The following is an 18,288-nucleotide window of genomic DNA, read 5'->3' on the forward strand; positions in this document are numbered from 1 at the left end:
TTCTGGATTTTAACTCCTTTTATGGTTTCGATGCCTTATTTCACTACAGATTCTTTCTACCAATTTCATTACTACTTCAGCTTCTACTGTAACTCACAGATACAATAGACCCATGAAGATCTGGGGTAGAATAGGCCTTCAGCAACCCATGCAGCCATAAAAGGTGACTAAGCTTGTCGTAAGAGGCGACTAACGGGATCGGGTGGTGAGGCTCGCGGACTTGGTTGATGCATGTCAACTTATCCTAATTGCGTGGATCGATGCTCATTATATCAATCACTGGATTGTCTGGTCCAGACTTGATTATTTACAGACCGCCATCACATAGCTGGAATATTGCGGAGTGCGGCGCAATTGGTAAACAACAACATGCATCCCATTAGTCGCCTTTTATGGCAAGCATCGGTTGCTGAAGACCTATTCTACCCCGGATCTTCAAGCGAGGAAAAGAATGAAAAAACTAACAAAATAAAGGTACATATGGATTCTCTTCAAACATTCACCCGATTCTACCATTTCACTCATGGTTATCACCAAGGTGCAACTACTTTCATAACAGACTTACTTCAACAAGAACTAATTGCTGAAGCTACGATAGCTGTGTGGCCCCATGCTCTCACTATTTTTCGTAAGTCATATATTAAGCTTTTCCTAACTCACGCCATTAGAAAGTTGGCTCCAATGCCCTTGTTGCAACAGGGGGCGTCGTAGCCCGGTCGCTCCCCACACATTCCAAACAGTACCCCCAGGTAGTAGCAAAGCACAATCAGTAGGTAGACACTGCTCACACCGATACCCGCGTACCACCTGCAACACAACACAACACAACACAATCAGTAGGTAGACGCTGCTCACACCGATACCCGCGTACCACCTGCAACACAACACAACACAACACAATCAGTAGGTAGACACTGCTCACACCGATACCCGCGTACCACCTGCAACACAACACAACACAACACAATCAGTAGGTAGACACTGCTCACACCGATACCCGCGTACCACCTGCAACACAACACAACACAATCAGTAGGTAGACACTGCTCACACCGATACCCGCGTACCACCTGCAACACAACACAACACAATCAGTAGGTAGACACTGCTCACAGCGATACCCGCGTACCACCTGCAACACAACACAACACAATACAATCAGTAGGTAGACACTGCTCACAACAATACCCGCGTACCACCTGCAACACAACACAACACAATCAGTAGGTAGACGCTGCTCACAACGATACCCGCGTACCACCTGCAACACAACACAACACAACACAATCAGTAGGTAGACGCTGCTCACAACGATACCTGCATACCACCTGCAACACAACACAACACAATCAGTAGGTAGACACTGCTCACACTGATACCCGCGTACCACCTGCAACACAACACAATCAGTAGGTAGACACTGCTCACAGCGATACCCGCGTACCACCTGCAACACAACACAACACAACACAATCAGTAGGTAGACGCTGCTCACAACGATACCCGCGTACCACCTGCAACACAACACAACACAACACAATCAGTAGGTAGACGCTGCTCACAACGATACCCGCGTACCACCTGCAACACAACACAACACAACACAATCAGTAGGTAGACGCTGCTCACAACGATACCTGCATACCACCTGCAACACAACACAACACAATCAGTAGGTAGACGCTGCTCACAACGATACCCGCGTACCACCTGCAACACAATCAGTAGGTAGACGCTGCTCACAACGATACCCGCGTACCACCTGCAACACAATCAGTAGGTAGACACTGCTCACAACGATACTCGCGTACCACCTGCAACACAACACAACACAACACAATCAGTAGGTAGACACTGCTCACACCGATACCCGCGTACCACCTGCAACACAACACAACACAACACAATCAGTAGGTAGACACTGCTCACACCGATACCCGCGTACCACCTGCAACACAACACAACACAACACAATCAGTAGGTAGACACTGCTAACATCGATACCTGCATACCACCTGCAACACAATCAGTAGGTAGACACTGCTCACAACGATACCCGCGTACCACCTGCAACACAACACAACACAACACAATCAGTAGGTAGACGCTGCTCACAACGATACCCGCGTACCACCTGCAACACAACACAACACAACACAATCAGTAGGTAGACGCTGCTCACACCGATACCCGCGTACCACCTGCAACACAACACAACACAACACAATCAGTAGGTAGACACTGCTCACATCGATACCTGCATACCACCTGCAACACAATCAGTAGGTAGACACTGCTCACAACGATACCCGCGTACCACCTGCAACACAACACAACACAACACAATCAGTAGGTAGACGCTGCTCACAACGATACCCGCGTACCACCTGCAACACAACACAACACAATCAGTAGGTAGACACTGCTCACACCGATACCTGCATACCACCTGCAACACAACACAACACAACACAAAACAACAAAACAACAAAATCAGTAGGTAGACACTGCTCACACCGATACCTGCAACACAACACAACACAAAACAACAAAATCAGTAGGTAGACGCTGCTCACACCGATACCCGCGTACCACCTGCAACACAACACAACACAATCAGTAAGTAGACGCTGCTCACACCGATACCCGCGTACCACCTGCAACACAACACAACACAACACAAAACAACAAAATCAGTAGGTAGACACTGCTCACACCGATGCCCGCGTACCACCTGCAACACAACACAACACAACACAATCAGTAGGTAGACGCTGCTCACACCGATACCCCCGTACCACCTGCAACACAACACAACACAATCAGTAGGTAGACACTGCTCACACCGATACCCGCGTACCACCTGCAACACAACACAACACAAAACATGAATCGACACAATCAATATATCAATGAGCACAACAGTTTTTTATCTCAATTAAGGAAGTTCACAGGTATTCCCGTTTTACAAAATCAGTTACATTATTATTATTTTATTTATTATTATTATCATTATTATTATTATATATAAATCACTTACACATAGTCATAATATTGCATCATAGATGGGCTTGTGGTCTCATTCAGAGTCTTCATTGCATTGGATGCAAATTTTGTCTGAAACAGCAAAATAGAAATATTTTCAAGTGATCACAACTAAGCATTAATCTCAATGCTCTCTTGTAATAGTGAGTCAGTGAGTTTGGTTTAACGCCGCTTTTAACAGTATTCCAGTTATATCGCAGCGTGTCAGCTTAATGTGGGAGGAAAGCCCGATGTGATGCAGGTCTCAGACGTTTACCACTCCGGTGAAACCCACGAGCACGGGTATGGTGCTGACAAACCTAGAAACATAATCGGGGCGAACCGGGATTCGAACCCACAATCATAGGTTTCTGGCGTGCCCAAGGGACACAACTCTGCACAGCGAATCGCGGAGCCTTAGACGACTGGGCCACCCGTGCCCTCCTCTTGTAATACAGTGTTCCAGTTACATCCCTTCAAGTCAGCTGTTTGTGCATGGAAAGACCAAGTGAAGTAGGTCATAGACACTGCTTGCAGGAACACATACGGTAAGTCTGGGTAGGGCATGGACAGATCTTGGATCATAATTACGTCAAATCTTGGTTTCAAAACAGTGGCATCAGTAAGGGACACAACTCTTCCATTCCACCACCTGAGACAACAGGAAGATTTATACTTGAATTTGTTCATCTCTTTCAAAGTATTTGATGATTGAGAAAGAAATACTTTCTTACAAATATTAGCTTCCGTGGTGATGCAGTCCTCAAATTAGCTATTTCAGAGGTGGTTATTGATATTTGAAACCTCTGAATGGGCCAATCAGAAAAGACTATTTTCCAAATTCCTGGCAGAATACATCATTAATCCAATTAGAGCTGATGGACCTTAATTTCTCATACCTACAACAGCTTAACATTTGTTTTTCATAATTTTGACAAACTTACAGTCTGATTGAACTGAGTCCTGAAATCACCAATCTGTTTCTCAATGTTACTGCGGATGTTGTCCAGCGTGTTCACCGAATCTGAAAATAGTCAAATTTATGGTCAGGAAACCATAGTAATATTCTAAATTGAAATAGGCCTGGGACGACTCCAAATTTACTACCCATATACCCACCCCCCTATTACCCCACCCTACCCGGGTACCCGCTGTACCTTTCAAAAGGTAGGTACAAACTGTCTGATTGGGAAAAGTTTGACCGTAGCCCTGGCAAAATGCGTTTAGATACATGTATAAAACGATCTGGTGTATACACTGAAGTTGACTCTGTGTTGTTTTATTTTTATTCAAACATATAAAAGTCAGAAGGAATAGGCGTAGTAGTCAGAAAGAACAGCGAAAATTAGTGACTTGTTGTTTAAACATAGAGTTCTAGATAATTTTTGTCTTTAAACAATATATCATGTGATTAACCATGGGTCCAGGTAGTCCTCTGGGTACCCGGGTCCTACTCAGTACCCACCTGACCCGAGTTATCCGTCCCAGCCCTAGTCAGCTATATTCCACCCTTAATTTGCTTGTTGTAATATTCCAGCTACATGACAGCAGCTGTAAATTGCAGAGTTTGGACCAGATAATCCAGTGATCATAATATCGAGCAACAACCCATGTTGGGGTACTAGGACAAGCTACCCAGTCACCAATCCTGACCTCCAGATCCATTTGGTCGCCTCTTACGACCAGCACAGTTTGCTGCGACCAATTCTAGACCGAAATCTCCACAAGACTCCAGCTTTACTATTACTTACTGTTAATCTGACCCTGGATCTCCGCAGTAGCATTCCTCTTAGCTTGATCTAAGGTGTCCTTCGCCTGACACAAGAAAACAACAATGAGTAGTCAATAGTTGTCAGAGAAATTGATTTATCCTGATGATCGTATATTGGTGAATGGAAGAAAAACTGAGTGAGTGAGTTGGGTTAATCCCACTTTGAAAAGGATTTCAGTTATATCACTGTGTCAGCTTAGCAGGTAGAAAGCCCAAAGTGATGCAGGACTTTTACAACCCACAAGATGGGTAGAGTGCTGACAATGCAAGAATCATAATCAGTACAAATCTGGAATTCCAACCCCAGTCAGCGAATCTTTGCAGGGTGAGTGAGTGAGTTGGGTTTAACGCCGCTTTTAACAGTATTCCAGTTATATCGCGGCATGTCAGCTTAATGTGGGAGGAAAGCCCAAAGTGATGCAGGACTTTTACAACCCACAAGATGGGTAGAGAGCTGACAATGCAAGAATCATAATCAGTACAAATCTGGAATTCCAACCCCAGTCAGCGAATCTTTGCAGGGTGAGTGAGTGAGTTGGGTTTAACGCCGCTTTTAACAGTATTCCAGTTATATCGCGGCATGTCAGCTTAATGTGGGAGGAAAGCCCGAAGTGATGCAGGTCTCAGGCGTTTTCCACTTAGGTGAAACCCACGGGCACGGGTATGGTGCTGACAAACCTAGAAACATAATCGGGGCGAACCGGGATTCGAACCCACAATCATAGGTTTCTGGCGTGCCTAAGGGACACAACTCTGCACAGCGAATCGCGGCGCCTTAGACGACTGGGCCACCCGTGCCCCCTGTGCCGCCCGAATCTTTGCAGGAGTAAAGGATGCAAATCTCCAAAGCGAAATCCTGCACATTTGACAACTGTGCCAACCATTCCCCCTCCAACAGTCACAAGTTGAGTGTATTAAGGTTAATTGTGTATATAACCACTTTCCCATAAATGAGATATATGTAAAAAATATTTCATTGAGCCTTAGAACACTTTTGTTTTGATCAAATTAATGATTACCTGATCAATGAATTTCTGCATGTCAAGACTCCTTGACACATTGCCTGCTTCTGCAGAAAGGTCGTTCAGCTGAAATAAAACAAATGCCTCATAATTGCATGAAATGGGATGTCAGCTACTGAAATAATGAAACCAGGGGTTGATGAAAAGAATGACATGCCACAGTGGCAAATAATTGGTGACACACATCAGACAGTTCAGACATTGCCACCTTCAATTCCTCATCTTATTCGGATTTTAACATGCTTTGCGGCAATGGTGACTTTTTCTTACCAGAATAATTCTCCATAGATGAGGTGAGGTGAGGTGAGGTGAGGTGAGGTGAGGTGAGGTGAAATGAGGTTTATGTTGTGTTCAAGATTATTGCTGTTATATAGTGACGTTCATGCATGTGTGTGTTCGGCTGTTTGTACTTGTCCGGACAAGTCCAGCTTAATGGTGCTAGCCTATTGAGATACCACTGAGATACCACTGAGATACCACTGAGATACCCCTGCGATACCACTGAGATACCACTGAGATACCACTGAGATATCACTGAGATATCACTGAGATATCACTGAGATACCAGTGCGATACCACTGAGATACCACTGAGATATCACTGAGATATCACTGAGATACCACTGAGATACCACTGAAATACCACTGAGATACCACTGAGATACAACTGAGATACCACTGAGATACATGGATAGATTGATACTGACTACAAGCCAACCAATCCTTGTTTTAGACCCTTATGCCGAGCACCAGGCTGGGTAACAACAAATGCCATCTTTTAACATCTATTGGTATGATGCGGCGGGATCTAACCACTAACATTCCGCTATCCAGGCAGACGCTCTATCCACTTGACCATGGAGGCAGTCTCTCTAAAGGACTATGTGAGAGAAATACCTCAGGCAAGACCGTTGGATATGTCTTCACATCATCAACCTGGTCACTCATTGTGACCAACCAATCACCATTCAGTCACAACTGGGGCTAGATATACTACTACAATAGTATTATACAAACTTAAGGCTTAATAATTATATTAATCAATGAAATAGAAATGAATGAAGTATTGGTAATCTCATTAAAGTCAGATCTAAGTTCTCGCTGCCGCTAAATAACGATCTGAGGACATCACATTACGGGTCACGTCAGAACGACCTTTCGTGAACTTTGACCGACCACTGAAATGACTAACAAGAAGTCGACATCAGCCAATTAGAAAGCAGCTTTCTCAAGCTTTACTGCCAGGTTTCAACCTGGTGACTTCCATTTCAGACTACGCTTGAAAAATATGTTGACACAGTTCTCGATTAAAATTTTTAAAACTGAACAAACGAACGTTCCGGAATGTCTAATATATGGTTGAGATTGTATGGCAGTGCTTCCCACGTACTGTGCAACGCCTCTTCTGTTCAAATGTTTATCCCAGGGAAGTGAGAGATAGTCGATAATTATGACGGAATCAGCAATACGGGCTGTTACTGTCGTTCGGAATACGTGTTAACATTTTCGAGGTTGCATGATCAGAAACACATTCTGACTGTCACTTTCATGATCTGGTAAGCGACGCTTTGATTGGTCGGATGAAAGGTCGTTCCGACGTGACCCATAATGGGATGTCCTCAGATCTTTGTTTAGCGACAGCGAGAACTAAGATCTGATTTTTATGAGATTGGAAGTATTGCCGACAATGTCAAAGTCTGCCTTGATCCTCCCTGTTGCTTCTCAAACTAAAGGGAAGAAACTCTAATCTGATCCAACACAGAGTACAATCATAGGGCAAACAATTGCAACACATCCATAGTCTGATATACCACAATGTATGGTAATGAAAGGTTAATCCTTACTTTCACCCCTCCCTCTCTACATCAACTGACCCGTGAAGATCCAGGTTAGAACTGGTCTTTTTCAACCTACGCATGTCGTTAGGGACAACTATGCTTGTCGTCAGAGGCGACTAACGGGATTGGGTGGTCAAGCTCGCTGACTTGTTTGATGCATGTCATCGTATTCCAATTGTATGGATCAATGTTCATAATGTCATTCAAAGAATTGTCTGATGCAAACCTGATTATTTACAGACCACCGTCATATAGCTGGAATAATGCTGAGTACGGCGTAAACAAGAAACAAAAGCACACACACAAACTCTACATCAACTTACACTACTGAAGTTAGCATCTGTCTCATACTGTGAAAAATCCAGTGTGTTACAAGCTTGGCTGGTACAGGTTGATGTCAAGTTGGTCTTGATTGCATTCAGTTGTGCAGTGAGGTCTGTCCCATCACGCTGGAGACTGACCAGGTAAGTAGCAACATCTGTCAAATCCTTCTGGGTGGCATTAACATCTGCAACAGAAGGTAAATGAATCTTCAAATTGATAAACTTTTCAAACTTTTCAAACATTTCATACACAGGATTCATACTGATACAGTTACTAATCTGGAATTATAAGAAGATAATAAATCCTTCAATTTGATGATAGGTTACAATGAGGGAAACTGCACTCCGAATCACCTATGACACTACTTAACATGCTTAAAGGTTGCTGCAATATTGCTAAGTGCATTTGGTCATCAGCAACCTATGTTTGTCGGAAGAGGTGACTATTGCTGTCGTAAGAGGGGACGAACGGGATCGGGTGGTCAGATTCGCTGACTTAGTGGATACATGTCATCGTATCCCAATTGCGTAGATTGATGCTGACGATGTCAATCACTGGAATGTCTGGTCCAGACTCAATTATTTACAGACAGCCATCATGCAGCTGGAATATTACTGAGTGTAGCGTTTAACAACAAACAAACAAAAAAAAGTTGTCTGCTAATCATCTTGTTGTGAGTGGTTGTTCCTGCAAGGGGACATAACTCTGAACAACCAGTGTACTTCCTGCAAGGCCAGAAGGAAGTTACCAAACAGCTGATATCTGCCGAATTAGGAACAAATCTAAGAATCGGTCAGTAGAAGAGATGAGAATCACCAGCCAAAATTGCATTGCAAAATATTCCACAATACTCTACGACTGTATTGCAACACATATCCATACATGGAAAATATCCTTTTGTACCTCTATGTGTTTGATATGTATTAATTAAGTGATGATATAAAAAACAATCAGAATCAGTATGTTTTTTCACTAAAGTGAATTCAAACTTCATGCCGGAACTACTTTCAGTCTACTCAATGTCACCATGGTTTTCGAGGTGAAATCATAAAGATCAATACGTAACAAATAGAGCAAGTGTTGATCCCATTGAGTTTTATGGTTGGTGTGATATTTCAATCAGTGGCTTATACATTAATGAAAATATTGACTCCAAAATGCTATGAGATAACAGTATTTGTCAATCAACATCTAATATCTTATATATACTGCTACAGAACTTTATTGGAATCTGCACCAAGGGGACACAACTCCAGGGAGTATAAACTGTTACTTACTTTTACTGAGATTTCCAGCCTGTTGAATCAGTGATGAGGCATTGACCAGATCAGCCACTCTGTCGACTGCACTGCCTGCTGTAGCTGAAAAGTCACAACATAAACATAAAATAATCAACGTTCCTAAAATTTCTTCTTGGAAGAAGTTCCATCACATCTTTTATACAAATATCTCATAACTAACAAGGGCAAAAATGAGAGTTGCTCACTAATCCCCCACTCCCGCCTAGTGTGTAAGTAGTTTCAAATTAAATAATGGATAGGGTTAGGGTTTGAAAAATTCATAAACAAATGGAAAATTAATAAAAACATTTTTTTCTTTTGACTGCTCCCCTCCATATGACACAGATTATATGTACTAAGTTTGAGATGAATCCACTGAATAGTTTAAGAGAAATCGGGTAGACAAAGTTTTTGGACAGACGGGCGGACAGACGGACAGATTGACAGATTGACGGAACCTTGGTATAACCTTTTTGGTCGGGGGTTAACAATTAGTGAGGACCTTGAAAAGCCTTGTTGAACATGTTCATTAAGTATAAACTGTACATGTCATTATGATATGCTTTCCTACATGAATCACAGTTCATCCTATTACTATCGTACTTCGGTATTTACAAGAAGACACAGTTGATCGTATGTATTACTATCACATGTCAGCATTAGGGGTGAAACAATACATCGGTGCACTGGTGCATCATGAGTTTTTTATGCAATGATACGATGCACTATAAGCTATTTTCTGTAACAACAAGAGTTTGCCACTAACGTGAATTTCGTAATAGCAAAAGGCACCAGTTCAGCATGTACCTGACAGACTTTCAAAGTTTGATGAAAAAATATTGAACGGTTTATGAGTTATGCTCCGGAAACGAACCCTACCCTCACAGAACCTAAGTCCATCTTGTTGCCATGGAAACGTAAAAAATAAAAATTTCTAAAATCTCTTAATAGCAAAAGGCACCAGTTCAGCATGTACTTGACAGACCTGCAAAGTTTGATGAAAAAATATTGAACGGTTTCTGAGTTGTGCTCCGGATACATGACGGACGTACGTACGTACGGATGGACGGACAGAGCCCGTTTCTATAAAAAAAGATTACACACTTGCTAAAATAAATTACTTACTACTCGTTTAATGACCCACCCGCCCCCACCCCAGCGTTTTGGTGAGTCAAATATTGCAAAATGTGTTGTAACTGGATTTTCATGTTCACTACTGAAAATAGTTGCTACGAACATATGTCTACAGATAGCTTTTCTTTTGGATCTAAGTATTACTATCGTATGCAGATCATAGGTTTCAGCAAATTGCGACACCATAGATGACTCAGCCACCCATGCCCCAAGTCAACTCCAGGGTATAGGCAATTACAGCCAGCACGAGGTGCTGAGGACCAATTCTACCCCAGAATAACATAAGGGTACATGGCCAAAGTCTATATACCATGTATACCGGTACTGCATGGTAATAATACGGTAAATATCTTACTGTTGATCTCTCTAACCAGAGTGGTTCTTGTTGTGTCAAAAGCTCCCAGTGCCCTAGATTGAACATCCTGTGGATAAGAATACAATCTGAGTTAAAATTCATCATCTCCAGTAACTTTCAACAAGTCATCATGTGTTATTGTGTGTTATCACATGTAATCATGAGTTATCGTGTTTTCATGTGTTGTGTTATCATGAGTGATTGTGTTGTGTTTATCGTGTTATCATGAGTTGTCATGTGTTATTGTGTTATCATGTGTTATGTGTTATCATGTTATCATGTGTTGTCATGTGTTGTCATGTATTATCATGCTATCATGCATATTATGTTATCATGTGTTATCATGTGTTATCGTGTACTATCATGCGTTATCATACGTTATTGTGTTATCGTGTGTAATCATTGAATGAAACACTGCTGCAGTATGTCACAGTCGGTAACATTCCAGCTATAGCACAGCAGGCTATAAATGATCAGGGCTGATCCAGCAGACCAGTGGTTGACAGCATGAGCACCAACCCATGTGACTGGCGGATGATGACACAATCAGCCAGGTAAAGTATCGTATGCAGGTGTATAGATGTAGTATACAACACATGTATGGGAAGGTTCAGTAACCATAGTAACAAAGGGTATAACATCTTACAGGGGCATTAAGCTCCCGAGCTTCAACCAAATATTCAAAATGAAAACTAGCAAGGATGGCCCCTCCTAAGATAACCACTAGTGAGTTTGATTCTAAGCGGCTTTTGGCAATATTCCAGCAATATCACAGCAGGGGACTCCAGAAATTGGCTTCACATAAACATAATCCTAACAAATTACATTCGATAGATAACGTCAATAACAAATAACAATCTGCCTAAAGAGTGAGTGAGTGAGTGAGTAAGTATGGTTTTACACTGCTTTTAGCAATATCACCAGAAATACACTGTACCTATGTCAGAAATCAAACTCGGGTCTAACGCGAACACTTTAACCACTAGGCTACCCGATCGCCCCATTGCCTCAAGAACACTGACGTAGACTCCTTACAGAGTGAAACATCATATATACATTTCACATCAACATACTGTGATTTCATCATGACAAAACTCACATTCATTGTTTCTTCAACGTAGTTGTCAAATCCAGTGAAAGCCTTTCCAAGTCTCCCTGCAAGCCCTTTGTTGTCTTCGTTTCGTAGATATCGGTGAAAGAGATCGTTGGTGACAAAGGCACACACCACTCCAGCTCTGTACCAAAGAATAAATGGGAAACTAAAAATCGAAATTCAGAAGAAGAAAATCAAGATGAGAAGCTTTTATAAGACCCCTGACACTGAAGTTGACAATAAAAATATTCCATGGGACTAAAACATAAACAGATTTCAAATTAATAATATTCAAAAGGACCCAAACCAGGTCAAGATGAGTATATTTCTTAATCACCCACTGAGCCAATTCCCAATGTTGTATACAGGCATGACAGTGTTGTGTAGAGGCATGACAGTGTTGTGTACAGGCATGTTGTGTATAGGCATGAGAGTGTTGTGTATAAGCATGACAGTGTTGTGTATAGGCATGACAGTGTTGTGTATAGGCATGACAGTGTTGTGTAAACGACATGACAGTGTTGTGTATAAGCATAACAGTGTTGTGTTTAAGCATGACACTGTTGTGTACAGGCATGACAGTGTTGTGTATAGGCATGACAGTGTTGTGTATAGGCATGACAGTGTTGTGTATAGGCATGACAGTGTTGTGTACAAGCATGACAGTGTTGTGTATAAGCATGACAGTGTTGTGTATAGGCATGACAGTGTTGTGTATAAGCATGACAGTGTTGTGTATAGGCATGACAGTGTTGTGTATAAGCATGACAGTGTTGTGTATAGGCATGACAGTGTTGTGTACAGGCATGAGAGTGTTGTGTATAGGCATGAGAGTGTTGTGTATAGGCATGACAGTGTTGTGTATAGGCATGACAGTGTTGTGTACAGGCATGACAGTGTTGTGTATAGGCATGACAGTGTTGTGTATAGGCATGACAGTGTTGTGTATAGGCATAACAGTGTTGTGTATAGGCATGACAGTGTTGTGTATAGGCATGACAGTGTTGTGTACAGGCATGACAGTGTTGTGTACAGGCATGACAGTGTTGTGTATAAGTATGACAGTGTTGTGTATAAGCATGACAGTGTTGTGTATAAGCATGACAGTGTTGTGTGAAGGCATGACAGTGTTGTGTATAAGCAAGACAGTGTTGAGGAAAAAGACACAGAACCATGGTGGTACTTACAGCATGACAGTGTTGTGTATAAGCATGACAGTGTTGTGTATAGGCATGACAGTGTTGTGTACAGGCATGACAGTGTTGTGTATAAGCATGACAGTGTTGTGTATAAGCATGACAGTGTTGTGTATAAGCATGACAGTGTTGTGTATAAGCATGACAGTGTTGTGTATAGGCATGACAGTGTTGTGTATAAGCATGACAGTGTTGTGTATAAGCATGACAGTGTTGTGTATAGGCATGACAGTGTTGTGTATAGGCATGACAGTGTTGTGTACAGGCATGACAGTGTTGTGTACAGGCATGACAGTGTTGTGTATAAGTATGACAGTGTTGTGTATAAGCATGACAGTGTTGTGTATAAGCATGACAGTGTTGTGTGAAGGCATGACAGTGTTGTGTATAAGCAAGACAGTGTTGAGGAAAAAGACACAGAACCATGGTGGTACTTACAGCATGACAGTGTTGTGTATAAGCATGACAGTGTTGTGTATAGGCATGACAGTGTTGTGTACAGGCATGACAGTGTTGTGTATAAGCATGACAGTGTTGTGTATAAGCATGACAGTGTTGTGTATAAGCATGACAGTGTTGTGTATAAGCATGACAGTGTTGTGTATAGGCATGACAGTGTTGTGTATAAGCATGACAGTGTTGTGTATAAGCATGACAGTGTTGTGTATAGGCATGACAGTGTTGTGTATAAGCATGAGAGTGTAATGTACAGGCATGACAGTGTTGTGTATAGGCTTGACAGTGTTGTGTATAAGCATGACAGTGTTGAGGAAAAAGACACAGAACCATGGTGGTACTTACAGCATGATAGTGTTGAGTATAAGCATGATAGTGCAGTAGGAGACACGCTTGCACTTTGCTCGTTTCGGATCCTTCTCCTTCTTCCTCCCGCCGCACTTGCCACAACAGCGACAACAGCAGAAACAACAGCCAACGAAAGGCATGATGATGCAGAACAGGATGCCCACAACGAAACACACAGCAAAGCCAACCAAGTAATCTGTGTACTGAAACAATAGACCAGTGAACTGAGTTACAATGAGTGGATGCCATTTAATAATGATTCAGCCACATTACTGCAGCCTGTATATATAATATAAACAGGTCCAGGTAAACCAGTGGTTGATAGTATGAGGAACATCCCAGGCTGCCAAGGATGACGTCACAAAATGTCAATGAGCCTGAATCCATTTTATTGGCTGTCGTGACAAGCATCAGGTACTGGGCCTCGTTCCACAAAACGATCTAAGTGCTAAGACGATTGTAGTGCTAAGACGATCGTAACTCCCATACATTAACATAGACTTAAGCAGTTTTAGTGCTAAGATCTCTGTGGAACGAGGTCCTGTGGAACGAGGTCCTGTGGAACGAGGTCCTGTGGACCTATTCTTTTCAGGAAGCCCCCCGCCCCCCTGAGAACCCATGGTGGACGTTACAATCACAGAAGCAGTCACACCTTGTGACTACCCAATCCTCATTCTCTGATGATAAGTGTGAGGTGCTGGGGGTTCTTCACAGCCGTAAGAGCTATACAGTGAGGTGAGGTGAAATGTGACTTAACGTCACATTCAAGATTATTGCACTTATATAGCGACATGCATGCATGTTTGTATGTGTGTATGCTTGTACTAGCCAGGAATAATGTCAGTTTTATAGTGTTCGCCCACCGAGATATCACACAGAACAATGACTCGGAGGTGACGAGGGTAACAACAAGTACCATTTTGAACTTTTTTTGGTATGATGCGGACGGGGATGGAACCAACGACCTTCCACTCTCCTATTGAGGGAGTGAATTAGAGAACATTGCTCAATACGTTTAACCCTGCTGTCAGCAATACTCCGGCTATATCATTGAAGCCTTTTAAAGAGTCTGGGCCAGGCAAAGTCTGGAGCAACATTCCATGCCATCGGAGTAGGAAGACAAACACCTGTCAGATACAAGGACACACAATCAACTAAAGTGGGGTGTAATGGCGTTTAACGTAGCAGTGCACGTCTGTCTGTCTGTCTGTCTGTCTGTCTGTACTAGTACACCTGTCAGATACATAGACACAAAATCAACTAAGGTGAGTTGTAATGGCGTTTAACGTAGCGGTGCGCGTCTGTCTGTCTGTCTGTACTAGTACACCTGTCAGATACATAGACACACAATCAACTAAGGTGAGTTGTAATGGCGTTTAACGTAGGGGTGCGCGTCTGTCTGTGTGTCTGTCTGTCTGTCTGTACTAGTACACCTGTCAGATACATAGACACACAATCAACTAAGGTGAGTTGTAATGGCGTTTAACGGAGCAGTGCGCGTCTGTCTGTTTGTCTGTTTGTCTGTCTGTCTGTACTAGTACACCTGTCAGATACATAGACACACAATCAACTAAGGTGAGTTGTAATGGCGTTTAATGTAGCGGTGCGCGTCTGTCTGTCTGTCTGTCTGTCTGTCTGTACTAGTACACCTGTCAGATACATAGACACACAATCAACTAAGGTGAGTTGTAATGGCGTTTAACGGAGCAGTGCGCGTCTGTCTGTGTGTCTGTCTGTCTGTCTGTCTGTCTGTCTGTACTAGTACACCTGTCAGATACATAGACACACAATCAACTAAGGTGAGGTGTAATGGCGTTTAACGTAGCAGTGCGCGTCTGTCTGTCTGTCTGTACTAGTACACCTGTCAGATACATAGACACACAATCAACTAAGGTGAGTTGTAATGGCGTTTAACGTAGCAGTGCGCGTCTGTCTGTCTGTCTGTCTGTACTAGTACACCTGTCAGATACATAGACACACAATCAACTAAGGTGAGGTGTAATGGCGTTTAACGTAGCAGTGCGCGTCTGTCTGTCTGTCTGTACTAGTACACCTGTCAGATACATAGACACACAATCAACTAAGGTGAGGTGTAACGGCGTTTAACGTAGCAGTGCGCGTCTGTCTGTCTGTCTGTCTGTACTAGTACACCTGTCAGATACATAGACACACAATCAACTAAGGTGAGTTGTAATGGCGTTTAACGTAGCGGTGCGCGTCTGTCTGTCTGTCTGTCTGTACTAGTACACCTGTCAGATACCTAGACACACAATCAACTAAGGTGAGTTGTAATGGCGTTTAATGTAGCGGTGCGCGTCTGTCTGTCTGTGTGTCTGTCTGTCTGTCTATCTGTCTGTCTGTCTGTACTTGTACACCTGTCAGATACATAGACACACAATCAACTAAGGTGAGTTGTTATGGCATTTAACGTAGTTGTGCGCGTCTGTCTGTCTGTCTGTCTGTCTGTACTAGTACACCTGTGAGATACATAGACACAAAATCAACTAAGGTGAGTTGTAATGCCGTTTAACGTAGCGGTGCGCGTCTGTCTGTCTGTCTGTACTAGTACACCTGTCAGATACAAGGACACACAATCAACTAAGGTGAGTTGTAATGGCGTTTAACGTAGCGGTGCGCGTCTGTCTGTCTGTCTGTCTGTCTGTACTAGTACACCTGTCAGATACATAGACACACAATCAACTAAGGTGAGGTTTAATGGCGTTTAACGTAGCAGTGCGCGTCTGTCTGTCTGTCTGTCTGTACTAGTACACCTGTCAGATACATAGACACACAATCAACTAAGGTGAGGTGTAATGGCGTTTAACGTAGCAGTGCGCGTCTGTCTGTCTGTCTGTCTGTACTAGTACACCTGTCAGATACATAGACACACAATCAACTAAGGTGAGTTGTAATGGCGTTTAACGTAGCGGTGCGCGTCTGTCTGTCTGTCTGTCTGTACTAGTACACCTGTCAGATACCTAGACACACAATCAACTAAGGTGAGTTGTAATGGCGTTTAATGTAGCGGTGCGCGTCTGTCTGTCTGTGTGTCTGTCTGTCTGTCTATCTGTCTGTCTGTCTGTACTTGTACACCTGTCAGATACATAGACACACAATCAACTAAGGTGAGTTGTTATGGCATTTAACGTAGTTGTGCGCGTCTGTCTGTCTGTCTGTCTGTCTGTACTAGTACACCTGTGAGATACATAGACACAAAATCAACTAAGGTGAGTTGTAATGCCGTTTAACGTAGCGGTGCGCGTCTGTCTGTCTGTCTGTACTAGTACACCTGTCAGATACAAGGACACACAATCAACTAAGGTGAGTTGTAATGGCGTTTAACGTAGCGGTGCGCGTCTGTCTGTCTGTCTGTCTGTCTGTACTAGTACACCTGTCAGATACATAGACATACAAAAAACTAAGGTGAGTTGTAATGGCGTTTAATGTAGCGGTGCGCGTCTGTCTGTCTGTGTGTCTGTCTGTCTGTCTATCTGTCTGTCTGTCTGTACTTGTACACCTGTCAGATACATAGACACACAATCAACTAAGGTGAGTTGTTATGGCATTTAACGTAGTTGTGCGCGTCTGTCTGTCTGTCTGTCTGTCTGTACTAGTACACCTGTGAGATACATAGACACAAAATCAACTAAGGTGAGTTGTAATGCCGTTTAACGTAGCGGTGCGCGTCTGTCTGTCTGTCTGTACTAGTACACCTGTCAGATACAAGGACACACAATCAACTAAGGTGAGTTGTAATGGCGTTTAACGTAGCGGTGCGCGTCTGTCTGTCTGTCTGTCTGTCTGTACTAGTACACCTGTCAGATACATAGACATACAAAAAACTAAGGTGAGTTGTAACGGCGTTTAACGTAGCGGTGCGCGTCTGTCTGTCTGTCTGTCTGTACTAGTACACCTGTCAGATACATAGACACACAATCAACTAAGGTGAGTTGTAATGGCGTTTAACGTAGCGGTGCGCGTCTATCTGTCTGTCTGTCTGTCTGTACTAGTACACCTGTCAGATACATAGACACACAATCAACTAAGGTGAGTTGTAATGGCGTTTAACAGAGCGGTGCGCGTCTGTCTGTCTGTCTGTCTGTACTAGTACACCTGTCAGATACATAGACACACAATCAACTAAGGTGAGTTGTAATGGCGTTTAACGTAGCGGTGCGCGTCTGTCTGTGTGTCTGTCTGTCTGTACTAGTCCGGACTGAGTCATCAACACCACACTCAGACACAGTACGGACCCCCAACCTTCTGCTCTCTGGTCAGACGCTCTACCACTAGACCATGGAGGCGGTCCAATCATCCAAGTCACCTAGCCTTACCACCTGATACAGTAGTGTGCTGGAACCCTTTCTTACCCAGGTCCCAAAGGGTTTTTTTTTAAAAAGAAAAACCTTAAACAGCACAGAATGGAATGACAAAACAATCCCTTTGTG

At 43.0% G+C, this 18,288-nt stretch overlaps 1 protein-coding gene across 7 annotated transcripts in view; it reads right to left on the reverse strand.

Annotated features, from left to right (window-relative positions):
• The window catches only part of LOC124146361 (prominin-1-like), an 86,465-nt gene that overhangs the window by 27,058 nt on the left and 41,119 nt on the right, over positions 1–18,288 (reverse strand). For all 7 annotated transcript variants that reach the window (XM_046516614.2, XM_046516615.2, XM_046516620.2 and 4 more), the window contains exons 3-12: positions 13,838–14,043; positions 11,847–11,982; positions 10,748–10,814; positions 9,256–9,339; positions 7,978–8,162; positions 5,815–5,883; positions 4,776–4,839; positions 3,969–4,048; positions 3,041–3,117; positions 661–807 (exon numbers count right to left, since the gene is read on the reverse strand). In XM_046516614.2, coding sequence (XP_046372570.2) covers positions 661–807; positions 3,041–3,117; positions 3,969–4,048; positions 4,776–4,839; positions 5,815–5,883; positions 7,978–8,162; positions 9,256–9,339; positions 10,748–10,814; positions 11,847–11,982; positions 13,838–14,043 — 1,115 coding nt within the window. The remainder of the gene's footprint in view (positions 1–660; positions 808–3,040; positions 3,118–3,968; positions 4,049–4,775; positions 4,840–5,814; positions 5,884–7,977; positions 8,163–9,255; positions 9,340–10,747; positions 10,815–11,846; positions 11,983–13,837; positions 14,044–18,288) is intronic.

This window comes from Haliotis rufescens, unplaced genomic scaffold, assembly GCF_023055435.1.
Source record: "Haliotis rufescens isolate VD_foot unplaced genomic scaffold, xgHalRufe1.0.p SCAF_11, whole genome shotgun sequence".
Classification (NCBI taxonomy): domain Eukaryota; kingdom Metazoa; phylum Mollusca; class Gastropoda; order Lepetellida; family Haliotidae; genus Haliotis; species Haliotis rufescens.